Source organism: Aphelocoma coerulescens, chromosome 3 (assembly GCF_041296385.1).
Source record: "Aphelocoma coerulescens isolate FSJ_1873_10779 chromosome 3, UR_Acoe_1.0, whole genome shotgun sequence".
NCBI classification, from domain to species: Eukaryota; Metazoa; Chordata; class Aves; order Passeriformes; family Corvidae; genus Aphelocoma; species Aphelocoma coerulescens.
Window position 1 is genome coordinate 70,903,466 of NC_091016.1, and position 15,288 is coordinate 70,918,753.

The 15,288-nt window shown below is 36.5% G+C and overlaps 1 protein-coding gene across 5 annotated transcripts in view; it reads left to right on the plus strand.

The window, feature by feature from the left end:
- The window catches only part of PTPRK (protein tyrosine phosphatase receptor type K), a 389,920-nt gene that overhangs the window by 276,532 nt on the left and 98,100 nt on the right, over nt 1–15,288 (plus strand). For all 5 annotated transcript variants that reach the window (XM_069010807.1, XM_069010808.1, XM_069010804.1 and 2 more), the window contains exon 8: nt 13,955–14,257. In XM_069010807.1, coding sequence (XP_068866908.1) covers nt 13,955–14,257 — 303 coding nt within the window. The remainder of the gene's footprint in view (nt 1–13,954; nt 14,258–15,288) is intronic.

The window sequence follows — 15,288 nt, forward strand, 5'->3', positions numbered from 1 at the left end:
TTGTTGGATTTTCATACTCAGACGGAAATGAGGATAACACAAATTTTACAGCTTTACTTACTTTTGCAAAGAGTCAGTATCATTTTGCTGTCAATATAATCTGGTATCTTTTGGCTTTATTAAATGTACTTCTCAAATGCCAAATGCTGACTATTATAATGAGGCTTGTAAAACAGCAGGTTGCATAAAACTTTGTTTCCAACCAGTTCTATTAACGATAAAGCTGGGTTTCTTGTGGACTATATAATTTAAATTAATTTCTTCTGAATCTATACATAACTTCCTCTTCCAATATTTTATATTTAGGTAGAATCTATTAATCACGCGAAAAAGAATTAAAACCAACTCAGAGTATTGTAGATCTTTTCTAAGACAGATAGCAGTTTTCCTAGCAAGCTACTCAGTCATGGCCTGATCAAAATAGCTAAGCAAGAATGAGGTTTCAGAGCCAGCAACAACAAAGAAATTAACCAGACATTTCAAATAAATTTCCTTGAGAATCTTTGTGTCGAGAAACAAAATATCTGAATTTAAATGGAGAGCAGCTTGAAAAAAAACCACACTTGCCAAACTCCACAGCAACTGAAAGAAACTTCATTTTATACACACTGCTTAATTAGGCAGTAGTGTTTGTGTCCAAAAGAAGACAAGCAGTCTGTTGTCCTTTGGGTTGAATGCCTACTGGATCCGTTTCTTGAAGGATGCATTCCTCAGGAGCCAAGCTTCAAGTAGAGCATGGATTACATTCTTTGCTTGGAAATTCCTATGGCTGTGGTGACTTTTTCCTCTGAAACCATTCAGAATTTGTGCTTGAAATTCTCTCTTTTCAGAGTACATGGCCTCCTTTCCTGCAGACTATGTGTCACTTGGATAAGCCAGTCTTGCAGCCCTGGCAAAAATACCCCATGGCAGATAGATCTCAGTATTAAATAAACTAGTCCACCCTCTCAGTAAATGGCTTAATTTAGATGCTTAGCTGTGAAAATCATATATTCTGTTTCTCTCTTCAGTCTCTGTATAAAGCCTTTGCTCAAAACCAACTAATACAGATTAGTCACTTTGTTGTAATGTTGAAAAAGCACTGCACTACCATGGTAGTAGTGAGAAAAGACTGAAAGCATAAATTTCATTAATCATACTGGTGATTACAAAGTCAGCACAGCTTGCAAAACGATATTAGCTAGCCAGTTTCTTCCATGACTCCGACATACCTGATTTTTTTCTAGGTGTTAAAATGGGCCTCTATGCCATGTACATTCATATAACTATTGGCCTTTTCTCTTTCCTATTATTTCATTAAGAAGTAAAGGCAATGTACCTGGATGCATCACTGCACACTTACGATGATTGACTTCTGGTCTTGGGTTTTATTATAATCAGTAGAAGTAAAATCTGACCCAAACTCTCTAAACAAATGAAACAAAACACTCATCAACAAATTTCAAGTAGATATGTATGGCAACCTAAAGTTTATTAAACAGGACAACGCCAACCCATTTTGTTTAGATCTCTGCCCCTTGCCAAGCATCTTTAAATAGTGGTGTAAAATACGCAGATTAAAGTACAGCAAATTTCTCAGTCCTGTTCTCTAGTATAAAATCATAGAATCATTTAGGTTGAAAAAGAGCTTTAGGATCCTTGAGTCCAACCATAAACCTAACACTGTCTACCATAAAAGTCTACCATAAAAACCACAGCCCTAAGGGCCACATTCACATGGTTTGCAAAGATGAGACCTGAATTCTTCCATTCAACTTTATTTTGCAAATTTATCTTAAATACTTCAGTTAAAAATAGTATTTTTAATAGGAAAAAATGCTTCTGGTATCTGTGAACTGCAAAGTTGCATGTCAAACCAAGTAAAGCTTGGTGAAATTTGAATGAAGAGCCTTGCCATCTAACGGAGGTCAGTGCCAGATGCTGTGAAGCAAGATAAAAAAAAAAATCTTGTGCTTTCTTAAGGAATTGTGGAATTCTCTGCTTTTCACCATGTATTTGGAAATCAGATCAAGCCTTGAAGTCACATTTATATCTCCTATGTATCTGCCATGACTATTGTCCTGAGAGGTGTAGAATTTATGTTGTTGGGAATATCCAGAAATAGACTGGACAAGTTCCTGAGCAATCTGGTACAATTGTTTTGAGGAGGCGATGGTGTTATATGACCTTCAGAGGTCCCCCCATGCTGAATTTTCTATGATGCTGTAATTTAATCTGCCTTCCAGATAGCCAAGTCAAAAGCAACAAGTGAAGAGTTGCTGGGAAAAGCAAATGTGCTTGGGGGTTTTTTGGTGGTTGGTTTTTCTGATTGTCAGCACATGTCCTTGCTACAGCTCAAGTTAATAGTACTACTGTAATTTTGTGTAAATATTAAAGTAGCAAGTGAAATTTGGAAGGCAAGAGCTGCCATAACTTCAAGGTTCAAATCAAGGAAGGGGGGGAGAAGGTGGTTATGGAGAATATGGCCAGCTGGAGAATAAGGCTGGCATCACAAGCTGGTATTAATGGATACGAATACAAATAAAATTAACTCAAAAAGTAATGCAGAAGCTGTCAATAATTAGATAGATTTGGAATGTAAATTAAAAAGAAAACTCCATTGCTAGTATATAAAAGCCTTCAAAACAATTCTGAAGAATTTTATATTGTTAGGCATTCTACTGTAGATGCTTAATTCTGGAAATTATCATGATTGTTGATTAAGGCTATGAGCTAGTGGCTTGATTCTGGTGACAAGAGGGGATGGTAGTAGATTGCATGTGTGCTCTTTATGTTGATCTCCAAAAGGATAGCAGCAAGATGGGGTGCCAAAAAAAAAAGTCTGCAGACACCCAGGAGAATTTTAAGTCTTTCAGTAATAAGGTGGGAGAAAGGGACTGTTCTTCTACTTATTTTTAAACATTCATTAGACTCAGCAATAAATCTGATTTAAGTGACATAATTCTGGTGTCCGGCAATTAGCCTGCACTTCCAAATTAATACCGCACTCGCCTGTGTGGCCTTGACTTGACTAATTGGCTGCTTTTCCTTCTTTGCATTCTGTTGTGAGGGTATGATGACAGTGATTCAGCATGTACAACACAGGCATAAAAAAATAATTTAATGCTCCACTTACTCAGCAGGCGTGATTGACACTCTCTTGGGTGACTGCTGCAGCAGAGCTGGTCGGGGTAGCACATTGGCACTTGCTTTGCGCGAACAGCGAAGCCAAGACAACTGTTCTAGCACAATATCTTTTTGAAAGTCACAATGTGGTAAAATTATTGAATATGATTGACAGCTTGAACTAGATAGCTCTCTAGATGGGTATCTAGAACAAGAAAGCACATAATAAAAGTTGATGATTCCTGCAAGCAAAGAGCTTATACTTTACATTTGCATGTGAGTGAAAAGTAGGTTTGTTTGCTTTGCATTTGGAAGCAGCATCAGTTCTTTATAAAGTAAAGTTGTTTGCTCATTAATTAATAATTTTTTATAAAAACAACTGATTTTGAAAGGAGGATAAGTTATTATCCACAGCATCTAGGATTGTTTTTCATTTGCTGGGTTTGCCACCTTTTTCTGTTGCCACTCATCCAGCTTTACTGTTGACAGAAAATACTCTAGGATCATTTTTCATGAACATTTTTATGTCTTGGGATCATGGAATAAACCAGAAGAATGCAGACGAGGTTTGCGAAGAGAAAATTGTTTCTAAAATACATTACCTTCTTTTACTGTAGGCGAATTATTTTATGTTTTTCAAGTTTCTGCTTAGACAGGAAAGAATAGCTTGGCAGAACACTAGATGGCTGAAAGTGAAGCAGCAGGGCAATTTCTTGAGAGTATTTTATGCAGCTAAATGGAAAAGTATTATTTGAATTTCATGGCCTATTTTAGAAAACACTTTCCCAGCTTGCTAGTGCCTCTCAACAAGGACTTTTTGTTGCTTTTATGTTCTTTTTGCAAGGACCTTCTTTCACAGTGGCTAAGAGGTGCTTGGGAGCTCACTTCTGCAGAGCCCTGCTTATGTTAAGGGAGCTCCAGGAACAAAAGTTTTGCAGGATTATGTCCGATTTCCTAAAATAGCCTTGCAAACTTTTGCAGCCACATGGTATTTGGAGAGTTGATACCCTGTCAGTCTTGTCCAGACAGCAAATCAATATGAAAAACAAATATTCCATATCATCCTTTTCTTTTTGAAAACAAAGTTTTGAAGAACTTTTCAGAAAAAGAAAAAGTTCCTCTCTGGAAATTATCAATTTAGGGCTGTACATTCTAAAGAAAATGTCATGACCATTCCATTAACAATTCATAGACAGTGCTTTGCCTGCTGACACAAGAATGCAATTTTTTCCTCACAGGTACATCACATCAAGGGACAGTTGAATTGAAATTGGAATGCCTAAAATGCACAAATAGTTGTTTAAAATATCTGTAAAGAAATATTAAGTTAAGGTGTTAAGAAGATTATTCATGCAGGTACAAGTATTAGATTGTGATAGTCACTTGGCAGTGGTGATTGACCAATGGATTGAGGAGTTTTCTGATTCATGTTTAGTCAAACTTTGGCAGGTGACTGTGTGACTTAAGTAAGAAAATTTCATTGAAATTCAAAAATGGTAAAATTTCATAGTTAACAATTATCCACCTTAGAATATCATTTTCCTCTTGGCTGCTAACCAGCATTTTAAGAATTCTACATACCATTGAAAATAGTTTCTGATCTTATTCAAGATTTTAATGTTAGAGGAATTCTTTGCTTCTGTATTTCTTTTGCCTGAAGAAAACGAGCTTGCTTGTACTATCAGCTTGTGTTCTTAAATTTGTATGAACCAATGAAGAAAATTAAGACAATTTGTTAAATAAATTTCCAACTGCTTAGAGAAAACGCTTCTGTACAATAGAAGATACAGGTTTGGTCATTCAATGTTAGAAAATAAATTACCTGGATTGTTTCACTGATGGGACAAAATATATACAGCAGAGGCATTGTAGTATAGTGTCACTTCTAGTTTTAAACCACTTAATGAATCTGTGTTTCATCCAAGGTTTATCATATGCATTATATAAAGATATCTGTCACTATGCAACATATACATTGTGTGATATGTAGTTTTGTGTTATTTATTTTGTGAAAGGGACTAGAGTAAGGTGCAACATACAGTTGTTATTGGGCTTTGCCATACAAACACAACATTGGATGTGTTAGTTCGTAGGCTGTGACCAAGGCAGAAATTCAAGGCTTTGTGTGTTGCAGGCAGTGGGATGGAGGGTGGGTGGTTTCAACTGAGGCCCCAGGGGCAGCAGGAACCAAATGGGGCAAAAGGGAAGCAGAAGAAAATCTTATTGAGACAATTTCAGTAAGTGTGCGGCGACAGACAGGATGAATTTTGATGGATGTTTTATCTGCATGTGGAGAAGTGAACATATCTGCACAGGTCTATCAGTGTACATGCACACACATATATGTATGTACAGGTTTTAAGTGGCTATCATAAGTACTGCCTGCAATTTTAAATTCTTAGTTATCAGAAGTGAATGTGGCCTTTTTTCACAGTCTACATCTGCACTTAGTCTGCACTTTGTACTGTACTTGCGATTTATTTATTATAGACTGCATTCCACATTTGTTCATTTATTTCATGTGTTGATATTTATGCTTCCTAACTTGCAGGACTGAAAGTTTTATATACACGAGAAAGGAACTGAAGCATTAATGATACCCATAGAAAATTCTTGTTTAGCTTATTCACACTACTCCAACTTAGTCATTTTGCTTAATAATCATTACATCCTCAGCTCCCAAATATATAGTTTGTAAACAAAACCATAAAAACATGTTTATGAATGTGTATTAGAGAGAAATGAACAATATATCACCTAAGCAATAATGGTGATTTATGTTCAAATAAATGTTTGTAAATGCTTTCTTCATAGCATTGAATAGTTAGGTTCACTGTTAAGGTGGGTAAAAAGTGTATACATGTGTGTGTAAATGCACACTACATATTCTTTATGATTGTTATTGTTTTAGATGATATCTTCCATTCTGCTTTAACATAACCAGGCCACTAATATTTAAAGTCAAAGGTTCACTTTTTTTCCTATCCCTAATAGTTTTGTAAATGACTTTACAGAATTAAACTGCACAACTGTAGTCTTAAACAGGCTTCCTAGGCATTTTGTAATGTCAGGCTTCCCCTGTGTTTACTCTTGCAGTCGGATGCTTGTTGACATGCTGATTTGTGTTTTACACCACTAGATAAGTTTTGTTCATTTGGAGGAATGAGATTAAAGAGGTCATGCCAGCTTTTCCCTTCCTTCGCTAGATCATATAGTTCCTTTTGATTTAAACTCAGATTTAAAAAGAAAAAAAAAGTGGATTTTTGCAGCTAAGCTAAACTGGAGACATCAATAGAATTTATTATCAAGGGATGTCTAATCTCTCAAGCTAATACAAGACTTTGCAGCTATTGATTACATGCTAAGGATGCATAAACTGTTAATCATGTTGGAGGCAACAGAATAAACATACTATCAAGACAAAATGGGCAAATAATTGTCGGTGCAGTTATAGTTATCTGTTCACTACACCTAAGATGCAAGGACAGCTGTATTTTGCATCCAAAAAATATGTCCTAACATATATTGAATATCCCCTCATTGCTACTGGAACTAGTGTAGTAGAGCTGATTATCTATGTAATAATTCAAATGCTTTCTTCAGCTCCCTGAGGTATGTGGTCAATAAGAAATTTGTAAGCTGGTCTAATAAATCAGTCACTAGATGAAGTGAAAAGAGAAAAACTCATAGATTTTCATGCAATAGCATTATAGCCTTTGTTTGCACCAAAATAAATCGGTAGTGCTAACACAGTATAAATACCATAGTTTCATTTATTCTGGGTTCATATTTCACATGGCAAACAGATGGGTATACTAATGCATAAAAAGTTCATTCTTTTTGTTTGCATCCATATTTGTTTTGTATTCTGTATGTGTCACACATTTGAGAAGGGAGATGCACAGCAATCCCTATGATTTTTATTGTGGGAATATGTACCTGTTAATATTTTCTTTCATGTCAGACTGCAGAGAAGACTTCAAATTGTACTACTTCTATCAACTTCATTTAGCTTTTTTTCCTTTGATGTTCATGATTTCTCAATGCTTCTAGGTTTAAAAAGGTTGAAGGCCTGAGTTTTCAAATGTGGCCGCCTAAAATCAGGCCTCTTAACTGCTGACATGAAGCAAGATTAAAAATAAATCAAACCAACACTAAAAACAAAAACTCCAAAACAAACAAACAAAATCAACCCAACCAAACAAAAACCCTGCCACCAAGTACCTCAATTAGACTTTCCAGTTTGCATTTACCTACATGGCAGGTGGCCTGGGTTTTGTAGATTCTGAGAATGAGGGAGTTCAGGTACTCCAACAGTGGAATAATATTTTATTCCAATAACATATGAGAAGGGCATATTGATCCAGTTGGTAATGTAATGTGGTGTGCTTTTGGCTTGGAATACACATCAAGTAGGTAGAAGAGAGTCCCTGACTGAAGATAAGTAGTTCATGAGCTATCACTATGTAGCTGTTAAAGAATTGGGGCCAATGCTGATAATTGATTAATGCCTTTCCTTTAAAGCTGTCTTTAACTCTACTTGGAAATGGTAAAAAATCTACCAGTTACAGACAAGAAACTTGAATAGAATTGGCAAGAATTATTCTGTCATAAAGACAGGCTGGTTTACGAAAACCAGACTGGAATGCATGGCATTTTGGGATATCTGAAGGATCTTCCTGTAATATCATCATATTGTTAAATAATGGAGTTATTGGGAATTAATCTGAACTAAATTCTTTTGGATTTGTAGGTTAATAATCCTTGGAACACAGGAGCTTCATCATGGATATACTAATACAGCTCACCTTATCCAGGGATTTTTGTTAGCTTTGTTCATAACATGACTTAATTACAGTTTGCTCCTTTGACAATAGCATGTCACCCCCAAAAGTGCAGAAGTAATCACAGTTGATGTGTATAGTTCTTAGTTAGACTGTGGCTGTCTCTTGAAAAGTTTAACTCTAGCTTGGTCCTTTTTAATGAGTCATAGACTTCTGTATTCAGCAGTCCTAACTAAGTTCATGATGTGAGGAACTTAGTATCTATATAAAAAACCTTTCTGCCTGATTCATTATTCACTAATAGCAAAATAATTGAGAGTAATGCAGCTGAAATAAGCAACCAAGAAACCTTTGTTTATTGTTTTCTTACTGCACTTCTGACAGCTATGCCTGTTTGGGTTGTGCTTCCTTTGGCTTTCTTCACTCTTACCTCTCTTCCAGCTTCTTATCAGGGGTCTTTCAGAAGAGTTCTTTACAGCAACAGGACCGTAACTTTTGGGAACATTTTGTTTTTGTAGGACCTTGCATGAACCAAGAAAGCAGCATCAACCACAGTGACATCTTAGAATAATCCTCCTTTATTTCCCACATGCCAAGCAAAGAGTTACCCTGGAAAGCTCAGGAGAAGACACAGGACAAGGAGGTTCATGCTCTTGTAAAAGAAAAGTCTGTGAAATTCCAGTGGCTGTTCAGACTGAGAATATTAACAGAAATATAAAGACTTATTTTTTTCTATGTAGTTTTTGTCTTAAAAGGCAAGACAATTAAAGGAGCCTCTTTGAGAAACACTGTGCTTTAAGTTACGGGGTTATTACCTGTACTTTTAAAATAATGGTCATACATTTGCTTTTCTATGTGAGAGTTTATATTTAACATAAGCCCCACATCTCTGTGCAGTTCCCTCAAGTACACAAATTTGTGCATTATCACGCCTTCCAAGTCCAGTTTGTTTTCACCTCCTGTGTCACCAATGAAGGCTACCTGGGTTACTCTTAAACTTGATATGAATTTCAGTCAAAGTAGTTAAAGCAGAAATTGGAAGTCAGCTCCTCAGTATAATGACAGACTAGAAAGAGTTCAAGGGGGAGGAAGGATCCAAACGGCAACCCAAATTAAAAAATTGACTACACAGACATTGTGTAGACAGGATATGCTGGTTTTTGAGAAGCACTATCTTTATCTGAAATGCTTGTGCTTCAAAATTTGTCTGTTTTTCATTTCATGTGAACAAATGTGCATTCTGGTTTCTTGTCAGAACATCTAATTCCCCCACCTCTGCCAGGTACATGGAAATTAAACTGTCTTGCAGTCAATATTTAGGATTTCTGAGGAAAGGCAGCAAAAGCACAGCACATGTCACGCTTTGCTAGCCTCATTGTATGGGATTTTTTTCACAGCTTTTGGGACATCTGTTTCTCTCTGATTGACAGCAGGCTAATAAGTATTATCATTAAAAATAGGTTCTGAGGAAATGTGTGCTCTCACCTTGCTGCTTCGGCAGCTGTGAAGGCTTTTGTTTTCACTCCCATCTCTGTGTAAGTGAAGATAATCTCTACAAAGAGGCTTGATATTGACCTGTCATATCACATGTTGCTTATAAAGCACAAAGAAATTGAATTTCATTTTATCTGTTATCTGGAGTGTCTTATTAAATCATCCTGCAGTTGAGAGGCTGTATGGGGTCAACAGGTTCTGTCTCTTTTGCCATATATCCCTCAATTCTTAACCTTTGGAGAATTACTAAAATGTTCTTTATTTTACCCCATAAGGTTGGGTTAAATCTTCTTGATCCAGAAATTGTTGTGATTGAGTGGCACATGCATGTATTTTACATGGTTTCTGGATAAGGATTGAGGATTTAGTAATCTGTACAAATGTAGAGATCTCTTATTATTATGGTTTTTCTGTTCTTTTGATATTCTCCCAATGCTTCTGTTTTTAATTGGTTCAATGAGGCTAAAAACAGTCAGATTGGATAATAGATCGGAGTCAGCAAGCACTTGATAGTATTTGTGTGCCAAGACAGAAAGCAGGGGCGAGGAGGAGGGAGATAACAGAGATGGGTATTGCCAGGTATTAGAAGCAAAGGGCAGAGAGAGAGGCTGGCCATAAATAGAAGTGGAAGTGGGGTGGAGGTCATAGCAGCAGCCCATGGGCAGGCAAGGTCTGGCAGAAGGGAGCCTGTCATCATTAGCGATGTTCACAAGAATCTAAAGGTCAGCCCTGCCACCACCACCACCAAATCCTCCATATGCCTTGTTGCTGGGTTCCTGTTTGAAGATCTAACTCTGCCAGTCAGGATGTTCATGTCTAAGAGCTTGACGCAGTCACAGGATATTGAATTTCCTGCAACAACAGAAGCCCTGCATACTTTCTGCTGTCACCACAAAGGACTCCCTCCAGCATTTTATCCGATGGAGAAAAAGGCTTGAAAAAAAAAATTATGAATATCTTCTCCCCAAAAATTTAAATTTTAAATACAAGATTTAATGCAAAACAACAACAAAAAAAGCTGTTTCATTCAAATGTGAAGCTCTCAATCAAGAAATCTTTCTAAAAGAACAAGCCAAATTGTTGTTTTTCAAATAGCATGTCCTCATGCTCAGATATTCAGTTGATGTCTGGGCACTGTTACGCTTTTTCAAACTTGTTCTAAGAAAACCTTAAGAAAACCCTACCAAACCTCTTTTTAAAAAAGGACTAGAGTGTAGGATTGGAGTCAGAATTTGGGTAGAAGCACTGGCACGTACATTATAAAGGATCTCTCTGAATTGCTGCAGCTAGGTGTCTGATGGCCACCAGTGACCTGGGAGCTGGGTACCATTCAGTGTTCTTGTGCCCCTGGCAGTAATTCACTTAGTAGCTTTGAACAAGCCATTGACCTTTTTTGTACCTCTTTCTCTTCACAGAAAAGATTTAACACCACTTACGTGTCTCACAGGGGTAATTGGTAAATTAATGTTTGACAAATATTAAGTGCCTTCTGACATTATTATTGAAACTCCAGCAGACAGGTTAAGGATTGAGCAGGTATTTTGAGAGCATCTTATTTCTTCCCTCTTTGTCATAGGCTGCCACTTTGACATGGGTAATTAAACAGAGAAGTGTGAACTCATGTGCTTGTAAGTCCATGTATTTTGGATAAAGGTTCTAGATGTGATTTAGAGAGGAAAGATGGGAAAACAACTGGGAAGACAAGATGTGAATGAATTATTTGGATTAGCAGTACTCAAAGAGCGTCAGGAGATCAGAAGATAATTCATATATTGAAATTAAATCCCAATAGGGTTAAAGAAATGTTTCAGTGAAACGCAAACCCTAAATTGTGATGGGGAAATGGAAAAAAAAGGAGATGAACAATTTTTCTCCCATCAAGATCAAAGCTGTTCTTAATGAGATGGTTGAGATCTTTGGGAAGCGTACTCAAAAATTCAATAGTGTTTTATCTGGGAAAAGTAATTATTCGAAGATTGCTTTCTACTGAGGTGTTACAGATGGAGACTTTGTGGTGTGGTAGTTTAAAACAATTGGTCTTTACCTCTAGAGATTCCCAAGATGAACATTGCCCAGAAGAAAGAGTAAAATTGTGTTTTTAAAGCATCGTTTTAGGAGCAGTGGGACAGTTGGCAGAGTTTACTAAAGCTGTTGAGAGACTCTGCAGACTTTAATTACCATCTCAATATTGCAGAAGTTGTTTAATTTCTGCCAAAGAAGGGAATAGTTGTGAGAAAGTGAGATCACACTCTGTCTGTCATTCTTTCCTTTTTGACAGGTGAATAAAGGATGCTTTTCAGTATCTCCTCTGATGCTGTGACACATTTGTAAAATTTGCATAGAATTGTAAAATAATTTTTATTTAAGATTAACAAAGCTTTTATTTTTTTTCCTTCTCTCTTGAAAGTGCTGTGCAGCATAGTGTAAATGCAGTTTAAGTCTTGTCATGAGAGATGCAAGATGAAAATGGTGCGGATTTTCTGTTACTGATTAGTCAGCTTCAAACACTAATAGTTTCAGACTTCATGATCAGACACCAGGTGTTATGTTGTGTTAATTCCAAAAACTTTTGAATTCAGGTTTGAATTCCCTCTCTAGTGGGAGTGGTTGGAGGCACAAACTGGATTAGGAGCAAAGAGGAAATTATTAAAATGAGAAAAATCATTCCATTTCAGAAGGAAAACTTAGCCTATAACACATTTCCTTGGTGATGGATATGTTTACTCTTTTAGGCCTCAAACTCTAAATCAGGGTGTGTATAAGTAAGTTTTGCACTGTCATTCATGTGAGAAAAAGGCTGATTATACATATCTGTATGTATTTTTATATATATATATATATATATATATATATATATGTATATTTGTATGTATGTATGTGTCTTAACAGTTCTCTTCCTCCATGGCACTTGAGTGTGTTCAGTTTTTTCCCAAATGCTTGAAGTAGCCAAGTGAATACTAATTCCTTGAAGACCCTTGCCAGCTCCTTCAGTAGATCTACTATATTGCTATTTTTTTTTTTCCATGACTGCCTCACACCTCTCTGTACTTGCTAATGCCCCAGCTATTGTTTTCTCTATAAGGCCCCGTTTTTTCTCCTTCTCTTCAAGTCTCTTATCTCTCAAGGACCTTTTCAATGCTATCTTTCAGTTTCAAATCTCTATTATTAGAGTACACAGCATATTCAGACAGCTACTGTCCAGGAAGTCAACTTACTAATTTGTATTTTTCACTGTATATATGATAAATCAGTATTTAAGGGCAAAGTTAATATATGTGCTTGTTCAAAATGAAGAAAGGAAAGGATAGATCATGGAAACAAATAGGTGTAATTTTTAATCCTTAACACTCATCCTGTTACTAGGAATACCTTTATGTTATATTTAGAATTCAGTTGTTTTGATGTTTGAAACTAAATGTTTGCAGTTTGTCTGGCAAACTGCATGCTGAATAGATTAGACTGATTCACGTTTCCTTATTTCAATATACCATCTGTGCTTTTGGCTGGTTTTTGCCTCACTGGAACTCATATATGCAAGTTACAAAGTTTATGCTCAGAAAGAGAAATCCTATATTTCACTTCCTTGAACAATCTTGACTGTTTTGACCTTAAACCAGAAAGGACACAAGGCTGAAGCTGTATCAACAACAGGCTTTATTTTCTCTGGTGAGGAAGCATGGTGTATTTTCAGTGAAGATCTAGTATATACAGTCATGGTCATGATTTTCATTGTGTAATCATTTTAATTAAGTTCAACGATAAAAGTTAGCCTTGCATGAGGAATGAATAGAGAGACAGTGAAAGATTGATGACCACTTGGGGAGCATCATGTACCCTGCTGGTGGAAATGCAAGTGTGGAGAGCAGCCGAGCTCGGGGAGCAGGTCAGAGGTTACCTGCTCATAGCAATGTCCAATCATGGTTTTAGGGATTTGAAGGAATCAGGATGCAATGGGAATATCCAAAAGCACTTTTTGTGCCATTTCTGAGGGGTTTTGCTTGAATGAATAGCTTCATTACTAAAATAATAAACACTAATTAATATCTGCATCATTTTTGTAACTGCTAGTTTAGTAAGGTAATTTGTATAATTAGTATACAGCATTGCTTGGTGGCATGATAAATCATAATGTATTATATGTTCACTCTTTACCATTATGATGTATTATCTAATTTACACAGGTAAAAAAAAAGGAAAAGGGTAAGGGGAAAGTCAAGAAGGGAAGCCAGCAGTGACAGCTGGGTGGCCTTTTGGTCACTCTTCTTGCATCTGTTGCCTGTATTCTCAATTGCTTTGAATTGCTCCACTGATAATTAACAACTCTTTTTCTCACTGTTGCTAAGTCTCCATCACTGATTAAAGCCTGCAAAGAGAGGACAGAGAGGAATGAAGTAAAAAAAGTGAAAGACTGGCAGCTTTTATTCCTCCAGGGTACCTGTGCAAAGGATGATATTTGCTTGTTAGGTGCTTCCTTTACTTTCACATTCCTGGAGGTACCATCTACCAGCTACAGTTCAGTGGAAGGATGAAGAATGTTAACAGTGTTTTCTTCATTATGCTCTGTCTTCTAGAACCTATGAGAACACCAAAAACACTGAAGATTGCTGAGATACAGGCCAGACACATTGCTGTGGATTGGGAATCTCTGGGCTACAACATCACTCGTTGCCATACTTTCAATGTCACTATATGCTACCACTACTTCTGCGGACACAACGAGAGCAAAGCAGATTGCTTGGACATGGACCCCAAAGCACCTCAGCATGTTGTGGATCGTTTGCCTCCCTACACAAATGTCAGCCTCAAAATGATCTTAACCAACCCAGAAGGGAGGAAGGAAAGCGAGGAAACCATTATCCAGACAGATGAAGATGGTATGTTAAATGCTCTAATGGAAATTACATCCAAGTCCAGTCTAGGCAGGTGGAAGGAAATTACTTTGTGTGTTACAATACGTATCCTGAAGGATGGAAGTTCTTTTCTATTAATGTATTAATTAGCCCCAAAACGGTAGCTATGAAGGTGTTATAGTTGTCACCCTGCATATGTAGCTAAAACCGTCCATGCAGCACAAGTCAAATTGGATCTCTCTCTCTTTCTCTCTCTCCCCCTCTCTCTCACCAGAAAAAGGAGGATGGCTTCCCAGTCATTCAAAAAATGCATTAATGCAGGTGATGAGAAACACATGGTGGTGTTAGACTTCTTCACAGTGTTAGGTGCGGTATTTAAAAATTAATTCTGTAAATCATATTTAAATATTGAGTTCAGCGGTTAAAGACTTTATTCAAGATTTAAAACCTCTATAGCAAATATATTTGAGCAGTAATTTATGTTGCAGGTCACAGAATATAGTACCTGGTAACTATGTGAAAGCCCACAATCAAATTAAAGTATTATTTTGACAACTTGGGAATTAGACTCAATGATTCCTATGGGTCCCTTCCAACTCCAGATATTTGATGATTCTTCTTTAAAATGCTTTCAGGAAAGTTTCATTGACAAGACAGTTGAATTTACCTCAGCTGTGAAAAAATAAAGAATAGATGTAGACATGTTAATGGTGATACATTCAGAGCTGGGCTATGAATCTTAGTATCAAGGATATGAAAATAAAAATCGATATTTTTCCTTAATAATATCTAAAATGTTGTAGCAAAAAGCAGTTTTAGTTTCTTTTTCTTATGTTTAGATTTTGTGAAAGTACTGACAACAGCAAAATGAAAATAGATACTTCCATAGGTAACAAAAAAAGACTACTTGGACTAATATAAGACTGTAGATAAATAAAAAGGTAAAATTGAAAAAAGTAATGTGTTTACTTGCCTGCAAAATAAATGAATGGGAAATATAGCTTTATATAACAGTCAGTGTTAGTGTCTGGTAGTGCTGTTTTTCCATATATTTT